The sequence below is a fragment of the Echinops telfairi genome, unplaced genomic scaffold, assembly GCF_000313985.2.
Source record: "Echinops telfairi isolate 266 unplaced genomic scaffold, ASM31398v2 ScPeMD7_2291;HRSCAF=2852, whole genome shotgun sequence".
Taxonomy (NCBI): domain Eukaryota; kingdom Metazoa; phylum Chordata; class Mammalia; order Afrosoricida; family Tenrecidae; genus Echinops; species Echinops telfairi.
Genome location: NW_022106189.1, coordinates 39,966,766 through 39,982,434, shown reverse-complemented (window position 1 = coordinate 39,982,434; position 15,669 = coordinate 39,966,766). Strand labels below are relative to the sequence as shown.

The following is a 15,669-nucleotide window of genomic DNA, read 5'->3' as shown; positions in this document are numbered from 1 at the left end:
TGCTGTATATTATATATTATATATATATATAAAATCAAGTGACAAAACAAGTGGCGGTCAAAAATCAAGGATTGCAGCCTTCAGTTTGGATCACAACTCAACATAAAGAAAACCCAAATCCTCACAACTGGACCAGTCAACAACAATATCAGGATACACAGGGAAAAGATGGACATTGTCAAGGATGGCATCTTGTTTTAATCCACAATCAATGCTCATGGAAGCAGCAGGGAGGAGATCCGATGCTGTCTGCCTTAGGTAACTGGTGCCTGGTGCTGTTAGGTACCATCGAGTCGCTTCCCACCCATACCGACCTCCTGCACAACAGCCCAACCATGCCCAGTCCTGTGGCAGAGCGAGGCGGTTACTTTGAAGATGAATGTGTGCCTGACCCAAGCCATGCTATTTTCAACTGCCTCGGATGGATATGAAAGTTGGGCACTGAATCAGGAAGAGGAAGGAGGAACAGAGGCACCTGGATTATGGTGTTAGCAAAGCCGATTGAAAGTACCTGGACTGCCAGGAGCACAAACAAATCTGTCTTAGAGGAAGTGCAGCCAGAATGCTCCTTAGAAACAAGGGTAGCAAGGTTTTGGACATGTTAACAGGAGACACCAGTCAGTCCCTAGAGAAGGACATCATGGTTGGTGAAGGCACGAGACAGCACAGGAGACGACTGTCAAGGAGATTGGTTGATGCCGTGGTTGCAACATTGGGCTCAAGCATCACACCATCTGGGAGGATGACACAGAACCGGTGGTGCTTCCTTCTGTTGTACAATGCTGCTTGGATGCGTTAGCGCGCACTCCACAGAACCTGGCAACAGCAACATGGAAACAGTGGATCCCGGGAAGAAAGATTCCAGCAAAATGAAACTGTGAACAATTCAGAAACCACTTAACCATCTTTGTGCCAAAACCTTGATCATGGGATTTAATTGACGTCATGCAATTCATCCGGTATTATACTTCCATGAAAAACATTGATCAGGGTTAGGATAGCTCTGATTAAAATGTTTTATTCATAAACATAGAGTTAAAAAAAAATTCCTCAGGATCAAAGAGGCAGAGCTGAAATAATTGGCTTGCTACTCCACCGCCCACATACCCAGCATGGATTTCCAGGGTGTGTCTGCTGAAGTGCGCAACATAATTCAGATAAACCTGCTTATTCAGAACTTATGGAGGACTCAAGCAACCGTGGGCATTACCATGGTCAGCTGCAACTGTCTTTCAAGGCCATCTGAAGTGAGATGAGTAAGAGTTGGACACTGAAGATATAAACGGCCTCCTAGCGGGCAGAGGGGACAGAGATAGTCAAGAACAGCACTGTGTGTACCATTTCCCAGGTCCTTGAAGGACAGTGGTTACACGCCCATTCGCACTATGCACAACCTTACATGTCTGATTAAACGCTTTGTCCCCCGAGAAGTTGGCCTGAGGATAGATGGCAACCAGCAACTAGCATCTCGTGAGCCAGAAGAGGGTGGGGTGAAAACCAACAAGTTTTTAAAACATGCACTGTGCTTTCAAAAAACCTGAAGACACTGTGGTTTCATTAAAATCCCGATTTACCAAAGGGTGTTTATTATGGCTGTTGTTGACTGTTGATCATGTAGAAGCAGGCCAGAAGCTGCAGACTAAAATAGAGCTTCACTGGGTCTGGTATTATGGAGAGAGTGTGCAAGGTTGTATCTGTACTTGAACTTCAATCTCCGTTTGAACTGCCTCTGAGCAAGGGGTCTCCCCAAACCAAAATAACCAAGCTCACTGCCATTGGGTTGACTCTGACTCATAGCAACCCTGTCAGACAGGCTAGAACTGCCCCTTTGAATTTCAGAGAGTGTGTAACTTTTTATGGGGTCAGAAACCCCTATCTTTCTCCTGAGGAGCGGCTGATAGTTTTGAACTGATGACCTTGTGGCTAGCAGCGTGATGTGTAATGCCACCAAAGCTCCTTGGCAGGGAAACTAAGGTGCATTAAATAAAGAAATAGGCACTGAGTAAGGTGCACCAGGCATCCCAGAGTCGCTGTATGTGGAGGAAGTGGATGTGCTAACTGCAAGAACTACCCTGGCTGAAAAATATGCAAGGTCTGGGCTCTGTGACTAACCGGGGCTCAGCAGTGCCCTATGTGGTAATGCCACCGTCACATCAGTTACAGGAGTAACCCAAGAGTAAGTCTCTCGAGTGCTTACTGTGTACCAGAGACCCACCCTGACCTCTTATCAAGATCAACTAGTCCCCAGGAACCACTTCCTCCATGTTGCAGTGCACACATGGCCACAAACGAGATGGCCAGGAGTCAGCAGCAGCCCTCTGGCTCAGGCCCACCACACAAGCTTGGCATGGGGCTGTGGGAAATCCACAAGCCCCCACACAGGGTCTGGTCAGTCTAAGGTCTTGCTTGCTGTCTGTAAGGTGACCATTACCCGTTGCCTGGAGGGTACAGCCCTGCAGAACACAGAGAGTTCTGGGGAACCCCACGCAGGAGCTCTTGAAATTCTGTCTTCAACCCCTCCCCGAGCTTCATACCACAGACTGACATGGGGACATGGTCAATGGTCTGGTGGATTTAGCAAAAGGGAATTCCCTTTTTTTTTTATGTTTTCTTTCTTTCCGTGGCTTTGGATAGAAAGGTCTCCACAGTGGGCTGGGAAGCCCCTGGAAGAGCCTTCACCTGGTAGGGAAACAATTGGATGCAAAGGAGGTGGGGACAGGGACACACACGGGGACACAGAAAAGATGGCTCCAGATGTAAAAAGGGCGGGATTGTGGTGGTGTCCCACATTCCAGCCACAAGAACTAAGCCACCTGCTTCTCAGAGGTTGGAGCTCCTGGGTAAAGCAAACAGTTAACCGTGTTGATCACAGGGTTGAAGGATGGAGGCCGACCAGGGGTGTCCAGAAAGGCTAAATGCTCCATGTCCCAAAACAACCCTCCAAGCACTGTCCTACACTGGTAGACACGGGGTCACCATGAGTCTGGGCCAGCCCAATGGCACTGGGTCATCCAACAGTTTGAAAGGGGGGAACGACAGAAGAGAAGTGTGCGACCTTCCTGACTGGACACATTCCAAAATCTGAATCATTCAATGGGTGCTCTGTATCGTTGACATGTGCGGTGGTTTGTGGTAGTGCTTGTTTATCAGCCTGCCTTTTACTTCTTCATAATACCTTCATGGTCGGGACTGTCCAAACAAACAGACAGATAGACAGACAAACTCACTGCCATCCAGTCAATGCTGACTCATAGCGACCCTGGAGAACTGCCTCTGAGTTTCCAAGACTGTAACTCTACATGGGAGTTGAAACCCTGTCTCCCCACCCCCAATGAGTGGCTGGTGGTTTCGAACTGCTAACCTTGCAGAGAGCATCCACCAGGACTCCTAGGAACCTCTGCTTGAGGATAATGTTGAGATGGCGGCCATGCGGATGCCAGTACTGTTCTCTTCCCCTCTTCTTTTTCCTGCCCTCCTTTGTCCTTTCAATGGGCACAGAGAGGAAAGTTCACCAAGAGACAAATGACAAACACACCCACAAAGCCACAGGCAGCGTGATGTTCTAAGAAGAAAGAACAGGTTTCAATCCACCTGCCTAGCACTATTAAAATATTTTGTTTTTTAAAAAAAGTTTAAGTCCCCAGATTCTAGGTGGTTTTTTTGCTTTTGTTTCCCTTTCAAAGAGGAGGCTCCTCAGAGAGCTTCATGCAGGACTCGGCTGTTGACAGCCAGGGTTGTTTTGGATGGGGCCCGCCTCCTTTCTGCAATGCTGCTCTGAGAGGAGAGACTCTCCCGCTTGGACGACTGGGACGCCCTCACTGTCACCCTTCCTCTTGGGGAGCAGGAGAGCTTCTCTGAGCGCTTCAAATAAACAAGATGCCCAGCTGAACCAACGGTGCACCTGCTCCAGGCCTGCCTTGGCTTCTGCCACGGAGTTCACTCTCCTTTCTGATTTTTCCTCTCGGAATGTCACTGATTAAAGAGACCCCAGCGCGGGAAACTCCAGGGTGGAGTGTTTGAAGTGGCACAGGTTCCTCAGGAGCTGGTCTGTGGAGAAGCAAAAGCCTTCCGCTCAGACAGCTCCACGTCTTCGGGGGAAATAGGGGCATGGCTCACAGAGACTTGCTGGCTCCATCTAGATTTTAAAAGGATGGTTTATCAGAACACAAAAACCAAATGCTTGCCTGCTGCAAACATTGACCGCTACCTCATTTTCTGGAAATGGCAAAGCAAAGGGCACCATGTTTTGTGTATTTTTGGTCATGTGTCCTTTGACAGCTTCCTCTTTAATTCCAACCCCAAAACAGCAAGCAAAATAACCTCTGATGCTTACACGGGTCTGAAGTATGTAGAATGAGACTCACATGGAGTTACAATGACTTGGCCAAACTTATCTGGCTTTGCAACTTTTTAAGATAAAATAAAATAAAGTCCAGGGTCTCTGGTCAGCATCTCTGAAACTCGTGTCGGAACTCAGTCTCTTGGGAAAGAAAACTGAGACCCTCAGTTCACGTGACACCCACCCTCCATCCCCTCCTGTAAAGCAGCATGAAAACAGATATTTGACTTTAAGAAACACAACCCAAGCATTTCTTTATTTGTTTCATAAGCTTTCTTATTAAAGGACTAAATCTTAGCTCCCATTGTGAAGCAGCAATACATAAATATATAGAAATCAAAATGGGTGCGCCTGAGACTTCTGGGAGGTGAATTCTTCCCTCTGTGGAAAGGGGAGATGTCAAGGAGGAGGAATAGTGGCAAGGACAAGGACAGCGGGCCCATCGACATTCAGTGTGAGACCTCCACACACATGGTATCTCAGAAGCCAATGAGTCGTCTGCCACCCAGGACTGACCTCAGTGCCACCAAGCCAGTGCTGATCCATAGTGATGCCCTGTGGGTTTCCAAGACTGTAACTACCTACAAGAGTAGAAAGCCCCTCATCTTTCTCCCTCAGAGATGCTGGTGATTTCAAACCACCGACCATGTGGATCACAGCCCAACGAGCAACCACCACACCCGCAGGACTTCATGGAGGACCAACCAGAGGTGCTGAAAAAGCTGAGCTTGTGTGGTGTAGCAGGCAGCCTCTAATAAGGCTTCTGGTCATCTCTGGCCCCCAGAACCCATATCTAGTGCAATCCCTGCCCCCGCTGCCCCCCAGTCCTTCAGTGTGTCCCTAGCCTAGTGACTTGCCCCTACTGGATGGAACACGGCCTCAGGGAAGCGATGTCACCTGGGTGACTGGGCTTGCATGGGTCTTGGCTACCATCGGCTAGTAGACTCATGTTGTCTTCTTGGCATGTAGCCCTCCATGTAGTGTGCTGGACCATGGCTCTGGAACGGGGGTCCAAGAGGTGCCAAGGAGGGTCACGGGCTGAAACAGTCCCTTTGGGGTCAGTCACACTTAGGACAGACACTCCCAGGTGCAAGCCCAAAGTCATCGCCAGCGAGGACAAACAGGACCAGCGTCACGGCAAGGCTCAATGATCTCTAAAGCTGCATATCCCAGTGGGGGACGGCTTTGTGCCCCCAGGGGTCTGCCCTGCCCCGCTCACGATTTCTGGCACTAAAATATCTTTTCATTTAGGAAATGATGGTGGTAGTTGGGTGGGTGGTTGAGTTAGTTTATTGTGCCAACCTGACTGATAAACACATGTGGGGTTAATTGAAGGGCGGAGAGATAAATGGCTCCTTGAGTCTTGCCTTTCGAGTTCTCAGGTCTCTTGCTTTGTGATGGTCAGACCAGGGTGCAGCTGCCTTAGCCAGTTCCCTGCTTCAACTGACAAGGCTCACTTCCTGCAAGACAGCCACAAGAAGAAGCCACATGGACCTACCCCAGTGCAGCCCTGGGTGCTGGAGCAGCCATGTGGAGACCCCTGCCAGTGCTGACATGTTTACACATTCACTGACTCGGCTTTCCTCCTGCAGTCAGCGTCATAGTGTGTGTTTTGTGAGATGGAGGGCTTTGTGGATTGGTGTTGGACATATGGGTTAATGTTAGACTTGTGGGCTTGGGCAGCACAGGGTTGGGATGTTTTCTTGATGTGCACTTAACCTTTATATGAAACAAGTGCATGACAGTAGGCACTAAGATGAGGATCAACAAGGCCTGGATGTGATGACGCTTCTCACTCACCTTACCACCTACCCCTTGCACTCGCTCATCAGTCTCAGTGGCTGGTTTTCAGTCTCTGAACCAGTCACAGGATCCGATTCGAGCGCTCCTTCCTGGGGCTAGAAAAACAGGACCGCAGGGGAAAGTCCATATGTCTGGTAAGTTATGAAGTAGATATGATCTTAATCCATATTCGTAGAAGAAACGTTTAGGCAGCATGCCCATGGGGTGGCACTGGCTCCTGGCATCTGCTGTTAAGCCCTGGTGTCCAGTGCCTAAAGTGCCACGGCAGCCCAGACCCACGCTGCAGAGAAGTATGAAGTCAGAGAACGGGAGGCAACGGGGATTAGGGCAGCGGCATGGTGAACTGGAATTTAAAAGGGTATGAAAGGAGAAGGGAGGCGGGGAGTCACTGGGGTGCTACTGCAGCACCCAAGGGTGCCAAGAAGAATAGGAATGGAGCGGGGCCAGCTGTAAAGTAAGGGGTTCCAAACCTTGGTGAAAGGTTCATCCTGTCATTTGTCACATGTGAAGGTCAGATAGTCATTCTTCTCCCTCCCCACGCTCTTTAGGAACAAAGGCCGAGGCAGACTGAAGAAGCTGGCCACTCTCTCCCAGTGTCTTTGTCACGCTTCCGGGACAGTGCAGGTGTGCTCAGGTGGCAGGGAGCGGGCAGCGGAGAAGCAACACTTCTCTGCAGGCCCAGCTAGCTATGTTCCATTTCACCTCCACACACACTCACACACCGTGGCCACATTTGCTTGCTCAGTGACTCTGCCACCTCACTGGGAGAGGGACACCTCTGGCCTGGGGAGAGATGATGAGGGAACGAGGAGCACGGCTGCTACGCAGGACCTGGCGTGTTCTGAAGGAGCCCTGGGTGTGTAGTCAGCTGGTGGGACCTACCGTTCCCTCCGTGAGAAAGAGAGGAGGTGTTCCGAACCCATGAAGGGGTACAGCCTCAGACACCCACGGGGGCTGCTCTCCCCAGTCCTGTAGGGCCGCTATGTGTCGGAATCCACTCGGTGGCAGTGAGCGTGATTTCAGTGAGCTAGCACGTTCTGAATACCATACAACCGCAATCTCCTTTCATGCTCAGTATGGGCCCGTAGTAACAGCTACAGTTTCTTGAGCAGCATGCCTGTGCTAACCTGTTCACCATGGTGGCTCTGTTGGCCTTTGAGCTAGTGGGGGCCCACAGCATGCACACATGCCACCAAAGGAATACTGACAAAGCCCAGCCCAATGCCACGGAGCCGATGCCAACTCTCAGCGAGCCTTCTGGGGGGGTTTGTGAGGACGTCAATCCTCAGGGGGAGCCAATAGGTTCACCTTGCCCCTGCGGAGCAGCTGGTGGGTTTGAACTGGTGATCTGGTGCTTAGCAGTCCCGCTCTTACCCGGACTCCGTACCTGATAGATGGGTGCTGGCATTTCAAGTGCCAGCAGGGTCGGCTGAGTTGTACCAGGCTCAGCAAAGCTTCCAGAGTGCGAGAGCCTAGGGGAGAGGCCTGTGGAGCGCTCCAAGAACAATAGTGGAACTGAGCCTAGCAAGAATGGGGCTGATGGCCCAGAACCTGGCGTGTTTTTGTCCTGCTGTGCGTGCCTTAGGCAGAGCCGGATAGGCAGCCACAAAGCATAGCAAGCCAGTGCTAGACACACTTGGGTCAGGGTTTCCTGTAGCTCTGCACACGAGTAGTATGTATCAGAGACCAGTCTGACAGGAAACCAAGCAGGTAGAAGCAGGTTCTGGAGGTTGACCAAGAGTGAGTGCAAGATGGAACCAGGATGCCACGTACGGGTAGGGTCTGGCTCACGTCTCCCCTCGCCTATCCCTTGCTGCTCCCTCCGTGCACACCCCTTTGGAACCATCCTTCCCTTACTCTGTACTTGATGGGGAGTCAGGAGTCCTAGGTTCTGGTCTAGCCGCACAGTTCTCCTGTGTCAGAAGAGTCTGTCTCCTGCCCTATAGGCAGGTTAGCTTCCTCCCAGTCCCAGACTCCCTTGCAGCTAGGCTGTGGACTGATGTAGAAAGAGGCTGCATAAGTACAGTGTTCTATAACTGGAGAAGAGGGTGGAACTGGGTTTTCAATACAGTCCTTCGGATTCTAAACCCTCTGCTCTCTCCTAGCCCGTCACATCCCCAGGCCACCTCTGGGCTCAACTAATACATGAAATGCTAAAGCTCTGGGTGGAACAGAGAGATGAAGAAGAGACTCAACAAGAACACTAAGCCCAGGCAGTGGACAGTCTCAGGCTACGGGCCAGAAGAGGAGCTGAGCCATTGGTTTCCTCTGTGCAGTGTGTATGTGCATGTGGGGGGTGGGCAGGGATCTCTCCCTGGCCACAGAAGGGGTCTTAGGAATCCAGTTCCCTACACTGCTTGACTGAATAGAGCTCAAGCCTGACCTTCATGGGCACAGAGGCGATGCCACCTCACCGCTCTCCTAGAGGACAGAGTACAACTGCCCCTGTGGATTTCTGGGACCAGGAGCAGAAAGCCTCATCTTTTTCCAACCTTTGACCTTCCAGTTGGCAGCCCAACGCGTAACCCACTAGGCCAGCCAGGCTCCCAATGCTCCAGAGGAGTCTCAAAACATCTAACTGCTCGCAGAATACGCCGCTGTACTCTGAAAGCCTGATTTTTTTCCCCAGCAAAAGGTGAAAGATCCCCTGCTGCCTGCCACCACATGCCACAGCCACGTCTCTTGAGGAGTCCAACAGGGGAGGGGGCTCTGTCCTTGATGGGTCTGAGGCTGTAGTCAACAGCAGGTATTTAGGAGGAAGGGAGTGAAGGGGGGGGACAACAACAATAAAAGTTTTTTTTCCCTAAAATACCAATTTAAGGACCAAATCAACATCTATTATCTCCTTCATTAAGTTATATATCAGCCGATGATAAATCATGCTCAGTGGGTTCTTCAAGGGCGAATTCCGGGCCTGGCTCTCCCAAAGGTCAGAGAAAGACACTGGTGTGTGTGCCCCTCTCTCCCCCCATCTCTTTTTCCAGTCATAATTTATAACTTTGCCGGGCGGTGCAGTCCCACCCATTAGTAGGGCAGGCGGCTGCACATCTGTGAAAATGCAGCACAATGGCTGGCTTTCACAGGGCACAGGAAACACAACCCAATCCTTCCAGAAGTTTGACACGCTCAGGCCTTTTTTAAATGTGAAGTGATTCAAAAACCCAAGTTCCCCTAAAACATCTGCTCGCTCTCGCTGCCCTCCCACACGAGCCTCCATCTCGGGTTACCCGCCAACACAAATATTTAGTTGTACAACACCCTACAGGGCTCGTGACGGTGCCCAGCCTCGTGGTTCTAAGCGGAGCCAGCGGCTGGCCAGGAACTTGTTCGCCAGAACGGAAAGCTTAGTTGGAAAAAGAGAAGGCAGGTGGGGGAGGGCATCCTGATTTCAGGAAGGTGCTTTGAAGCACGTCCACAGGGACAGTTAGCTGCAGGTTGGGGTGGGTGCCAGGGCACAGCGAGGCATGAATGTGGGCAAGCTACGGAGGCTGGTGTTGGCGTTGTCCAGCAAGCTGGTTGGCTCTCTACCAGCCTGCTCTGCTTAGGAAGGGGCTGAGGCTTGCAGTACAGAACTGACAGCATGCCATGAAGAGGCGTGGCTTACAGGGAAAGCATCCTGGCGCCCAGGCAGAGTGGCAACCTTGCCTCTCACCAGGGGATGAGGTGAGATTCCAGCAGGGCACCCACCAGGTACTGTGAAAACCACCAGATGGGACGAGAGGCCTGTCTTTGTGACCAAACCAACGCGAAACTCACAGCCATCTGGTCTAATCCAACTGATGGTGACCCTATAGCGCAGGGCAGAAACGGCCCCAGAGGGTTTCCAAGGCTGTAACTTTTTATGTGGGTAGAAAGCCCATCTTACGCCCATAGGGCCCACTGGTGGTTTTGAACTGCTGATCTTGCAGTTAGCAGCCCAACATATAACCACTAACCACCAACACTCCTCTGTCTTTGTGAAGGAGCCCCATAAAGCCGTGTTTCCTGAAGTAAGCGGGAGTGCCCCTTGGAGGGCATCAGAGCAATCAAGGAGGCTGCAAAAGCAGATGCCTGCACTTGATGCTGGGTTGTGGGGTTGACTACAAAAGTTTGTCATTTTCCAGGGGGCGGTGCTGAGTTGTTTTTTATTTTTGCCTTGTTTTGTTTTTCAGGAAAAGGGGTGGTGCCAGCCAAAAGAGTTTATTCTGGCTCATACCACCCCCACAGGACAGGACAGAACTGCGCTTGTGGGTTTCTGAGCCTGGGTTTCATGGAATAGGAAGTCTCGTCTTTCTCCCATAGAGCAGCTGGTGGTGTCGAACTGCTGACGGTTCCAGCTGATGACGACCCCTGTGCATACAGAGCAGAACTGTGCTCCACAGGGGTCTGAGCTTTCAGAAGAGGACCACCGGGCCTGTGTCCTGAGGTGCCCCTGGTGCCTGAGCATCTAACCTTCTGTGCCCCAAGGGACTCAGAGCCACATGGATGCACAGATATGTTATAGAGAGGCCTGGGAGTGCAGTTCAAACCCACCAACTGCTCCCAGGGAGAAAGATAAGCCTGTCTGCTCTGTAAAGACTGACAGCCTCAAGGGTAGATATGACTCAGAATTGACTCGAGGGTGTGGGTTTTATGTACAGAAGATAGGGAAGCATACCTATGCAAAGTATGGAGCACTAGGCAGTTCCCACCACTAGTCTATCCATGGGAGGAAGAGATTCCTGTAAAGCATTACAGTCTCGGGAAACCCCTAGGGGCAGCTCTACCCTGTCCCATAGGGTCCCTATGAGTCAGAATCTACTCGATGGCAGTGAGTGGTGAGTATGCATTCTGGCTGCATGAAAGATAGACGGGAAAACGCACAGAGAGGCAAGCACGCAGGTGACTGCATGATGAGCAGGCTCGCAGGAAGCATTGGTCTCCTTTACGATGTTCTAAAAGCAGCTCTGTGAAGAATCCTGTGCCCTTTTCGTGTGCGGGGGTGTGTGTGTTTGTGTGTGTGTATGCTTTACAACGCTGACAAATAATCCTGTTTCCAATTCTACCCGGGACTTCGTTTCACCAGAAAGTGGAATTAGGAGAGACCAGTGTTTCTGCTCCGGGACCCCAACCAGCAGACCTGTCCCCCTGGAGACAGCAGGGGGCCTCTAGAGGAGCAGGGCAGCAAAGACACGACTCGGCCAGTAGGGGTCGCCATGCTGTGAGTGAGTTCCGACGAGTTTCTCATTAGTGATTATTATACTGCAGGCGGCCAGAATGGAAAAATTAATTAATTTCCAAGTGATAATGCATTTACAGCAACAATTAGAAATATATAACTGTAAAAGGGCAACATTTAAAAGACAGATTACATTTAATAAAGTTGCACAAGAACATCCAATTGTAAAATTACTGATCTGCTACAATATCCCTTAAAGAGGCACTTAAAATAGCCGACTCCATGAAGGGTGACCTAATTACTGTAACTAAAATCACCGTAGTCACAGCAAGTCACCGCAAATAAAAAAGGGACATTGATATTAGAACACTGCTGTTTAATGTTTAAGGGAGCGGGCTGCAGGGGAGAGCCTGAGGCAGGGCCCCCAAGCCTGCGGCTGGTCCTGACTTCTCCTTGCCCGACCTCTCAGACAAAGGAGCATGGACTCCAGCCACACCTTCTCCAAGAGGGAATTCATAGGGGTTGTGAAGCTCCCACAGAGCACGTTCCATCTGAATGGGGGTGCTGTGCCTAGGCTCGGCTCCCTCCTCAGCATTTCAGAATCTCACTCTGTACATCCGGAAGTATGGGGGCTTTAAAATGACAGCCATGCACCTGCCCATCCTTCATCACGATGAAAGGAATGGCAGGCACGTACAGGGGTTGTGGGGTGAGGGTGATTTTTTCTACTAAGTCTGATCTGTGCTACCAGTGAAAACTGACCGGCCCCAAGTCTGTAGACAGGCGGGTCCCCAGGCTGCCCATATCCCCCAGAGCACACAGCCCTAAATGTTTATGGAGCAGTGACTGTGAGTTTGACAAGTTGTTCCAAAGCCACCCCCTCTGACTCATTATAAACTGGGCCATCTGGGACTCAGATGGCTACGGAATACCACACCAAACACTTCAATCTACAAAGACATTACAAGAGAGAACGTGGGCCAAAAAAGAAAACCTAAACTTAGCTACGTAGTTCATGGTCTTCCTAATTTATATGCCTATCTAAAAAAAGGTCAGGTTTGTGGAATCTAGAAAGTGCTGTTTTCCAGTCACTTGGGGACAGGAACGTGGGGAGTCCCAACCACCATAGCTTCCTTGGGACCCACAAGGGAGCGAGGCTGGCTCCTGCCACCTGGGCGCCCTTCCAACCTTGTCAGAAACCCTCTCTTTGAATCTCTGAGCCCTCCCCTATGAGGAGAACACTTCTCCCGAGGGCCTCCCACCTCCAGCTCCTCTTATTCGAAATCTTCAACTTGTGGACCATGACTGTTTGACTTCGCTGTAAACCCCCTGGCACGGTGAGCATGAGAGATGCGCTTACTTACTGTCATCTAGGCAATTCAAAAGATGGCTAGTGTACTTTTAAAAGCTACCCACACAGAACAGAACACTGCCCAGCGTCCTAGTCCTATCCCCATGCCCCCAATCACGGCAACGTCTGATCACGTGGTTATAGCCAAAAAGCCCACCTATCCCACTGCGGGTCTGTCCTTACTGACGTCCTATACCACTGAGAACAGGGTCTTTCAACAGGGGCTGGGCCTCCTGAGCACACGCCCACCTGGCTCCTAACGAGCATTCTGCCTGGACTTCTTCTGAGACAAAGTTGTTTGCTCTTGCCGCAGTCCATGATATATGGAATATTCCTCGTCACGACACCAGTGCTGAAGTACACGGACCCACTGTGATCTCTGTTGCTCACTGTCCAGCTGTCTCACAAACATGAGGCGATCAGAATGTCAGAGCTCACAACCAAACACCTTGAGAGAATGAGTCATTAGGAGCTCAGGACCAGAGTTTCAAGGAACAACGAGGTCTACTGGTTGAACATAAATCCAAAACGACAATATTCTACCTCCTACTTTGGTGAGTAGCTCCTGGGATAGCCACCTAAGGAGCTTGGTTGCTCCTTGTTCAGCACCAGGAAGAGTAGGGCATGGGGAGGGGGGCATCAGACAGAAGGAAACCATTAGTTCAAAGGGCTAATGGACCATGCGACCCTCACAGCCACAATGGGGACCAGAACTAGATGGTGCCCCATTACAGTGCCAACCACTCTGCAAAGGATCCCAGGGTGGGGTCCTGGATAGAGTAGGGGGAAAAAACTCAAAATATCAATAGAGAAAAGCAGGCTTGCTAGTCTGATAAGACTGATGGAAGGCCCAAGACGATGGCCCTTAGACAGCCTTCCAGCCTGGGTCTGAACTCACCCCCATGGCTCAAGTTTCAGGCAAACTACAAAGAGGCCACTGAGGCCAGCAACAACAGCAGGACGGCGAACACTGCACAGACTCTCCAGAAGACCAGCTCAAAAGGCAGCCTTTCCCAGGGATACACTGAAAGTCAGGAAGGGAAAGGAAAGGAGGGCGAGGGGAAATGGGGAACACAGGGATGACGTGGAAGTACACTCCATTGTGGGCCTGGCAGTCCATGTCACAAATCAAACGGTGGATGACTTGCTGAATGGAAAACCAATTTACTCTGTAGACGTTCACCTAAACCACAATAAAAAGCTAATAAATAAATAAGCTAGAAAGAGCTCAGAGGAAAGCGATGCTACTTCTGGCAAAGAAAAGACCCTGGCTTGAGTCAGGCGCACCTTAGACCTCGAAGCACTGTCTGGAAAGAGGTCCAGTGCGGCCGATTTCCATAACTCGTGACTCCTGTTACACACTCCAATGACTTCCTGCTGAGATGATTTCATGGAAGGGGGTTCTCCACCTGTTTGTTCAGGGACCATCTGAAAGGTGACAGCCTGCATCGCCACACTTGCAAACCCTCCAGAGCTCGGACCCAGGCAAAAGGATTCATGCCCAGCACAAAACCTGCCGTGGGCCAACCCTGGACTCTCTAGGTTGACACCCATGGAAAGCAGAATCTTCGAACATCAAATACCGATTCTCAGCAAAAGCAAAGGGATGACATTGGCTGATAATTCAAACCCCACAAACCCACGCTTTCCCCAAACCCCGTTTCCAAAGCACAGGTTTCCCCCATTTAGCAGAAGTCAGGCGTAGGCCACTTTTCATTGATGAGAGATCTACATGGGTCACTATTTCTGATACTCAAAATCCAAGGGGGATTCTCGCTTTTACCCCCAAATGGTAAACTAGCATGTAGAGCTCGTTTTTGTGTTTTTGAAAGAACCCTTCAAAGAGGCCGCACATACCTAGAGCAGAAGAGAAGGAACCAACCTCTCCTGGGTTGGGTGGGTCGGGGGCACGCCCAGTATCTCACTGTCAAGCCCCCCGACCTCTGGACTGTGTGCTTCTGAGATCAATGGTGTGATCGTATCCGTCATAAAGCTTTTGTAGGTTATTTGGGTGGGGGGGGTCTAGGAAAACCCACACGCTTTTCCCATACAAACAAGAATGGTCACCATTTCATCGCTTTCTGTAATTTTAATCTGGCTCTCCAACCATTTCAGAAGCAAGCTCTACTTTCCAATAGCAGAGGGCACTTGCTCAATGCTCAACCAAACAGGTTTTCAATGGTTCCAAATTGCACCAAACCAGCCACCATCACCACGTCGCAAAAAACCAGATCCCTCGCCCAACAAGACTGTAGCCAGCTTTGACACTGTGTCAGAAAACAGTATCTCCCTAGCCCTCCGGACCCCTTCAGAGAAAGGGGTGTCTCTCACACCACGGCGAGTGCTCTCCACAGCCCCTGGGAACAGCGCAGGTGTGCCTGTCCACACCATCACTATGACAAGGCGCAGCAGATAGGAGGAGAACACGTGTCCTCTGGGCCTCCCTGCGACCCCTTCCGAGCAGCACGGCGAGCCAGCCAGGGAAGCTGGCCACTTACCATGGACTTGGTGAAGGGCCGCGCCAGGGTGAAGAGCAGTGTGTACACCCACCAGCTGCGATGGATCGAGGAGTACATCATGTTCCCAGGGTGCAGGGCGTTGGACGTGACGCCGCGTGGGGACAGGCGACGGTGCAGCTCGTTGGAGAAAAGGATGTTGCAGAGTTTGGACCGGTTGTAAGCCAGCATGGCCCAGTAGTCACTTTGGGATGGAGAGAGGCGGCTGAAGTCGAGATTGCCAGAGGAATCGTTGATATCCGTAAATCTGAAGGACAAGACAGGTGCGTGTGACAAGAGGCCACCCAGCTATGGCTTTTGGTGGAAGTGCTTTGATTTTGTGAGAACTGGGGAAGACTACAAGGAGACAGGGAAGGACACGGTGCATGTAGGGAAACCTTAGTGCATGAGCTTCTCGCTTAAAAACAGACCATGGTGATTAAGCAGTATGCACCTATCGGATCCAAGATAGATGTTATCAGGCCTTAACTGACCCATGAAGCCATCTTAACATGCTAAGTTTCTCTCTCTCTCTCTCTCTCTC

The 15,669-nt window shown here is 50.8% G+C and overlaps 1 protein-coding gene across 1 annotated transcript in view; it reads right to left on the bottom strand.

Annotated features, from left to right (window-relative positions):
• Nucleotides 1-15,669, bottom strand: part of WWOX (WW domain containing oxidoreductase) — a 975,529-nt gene that overhangs the window by 683,215 nt on the left and 276,645 nt on the right. Inside the window, exon 8 of the mRNA XM_004704533.3 lies at nucleotides 15,129-15,393. Coding sequence (XP_004704590.1) covers nucleotides 15,129-15,393 — 265 coding nt within the window. The remainder of the gene's footprint in view (nucleotides 1-15,128; nucleotides 15,394-15,669) is intronic.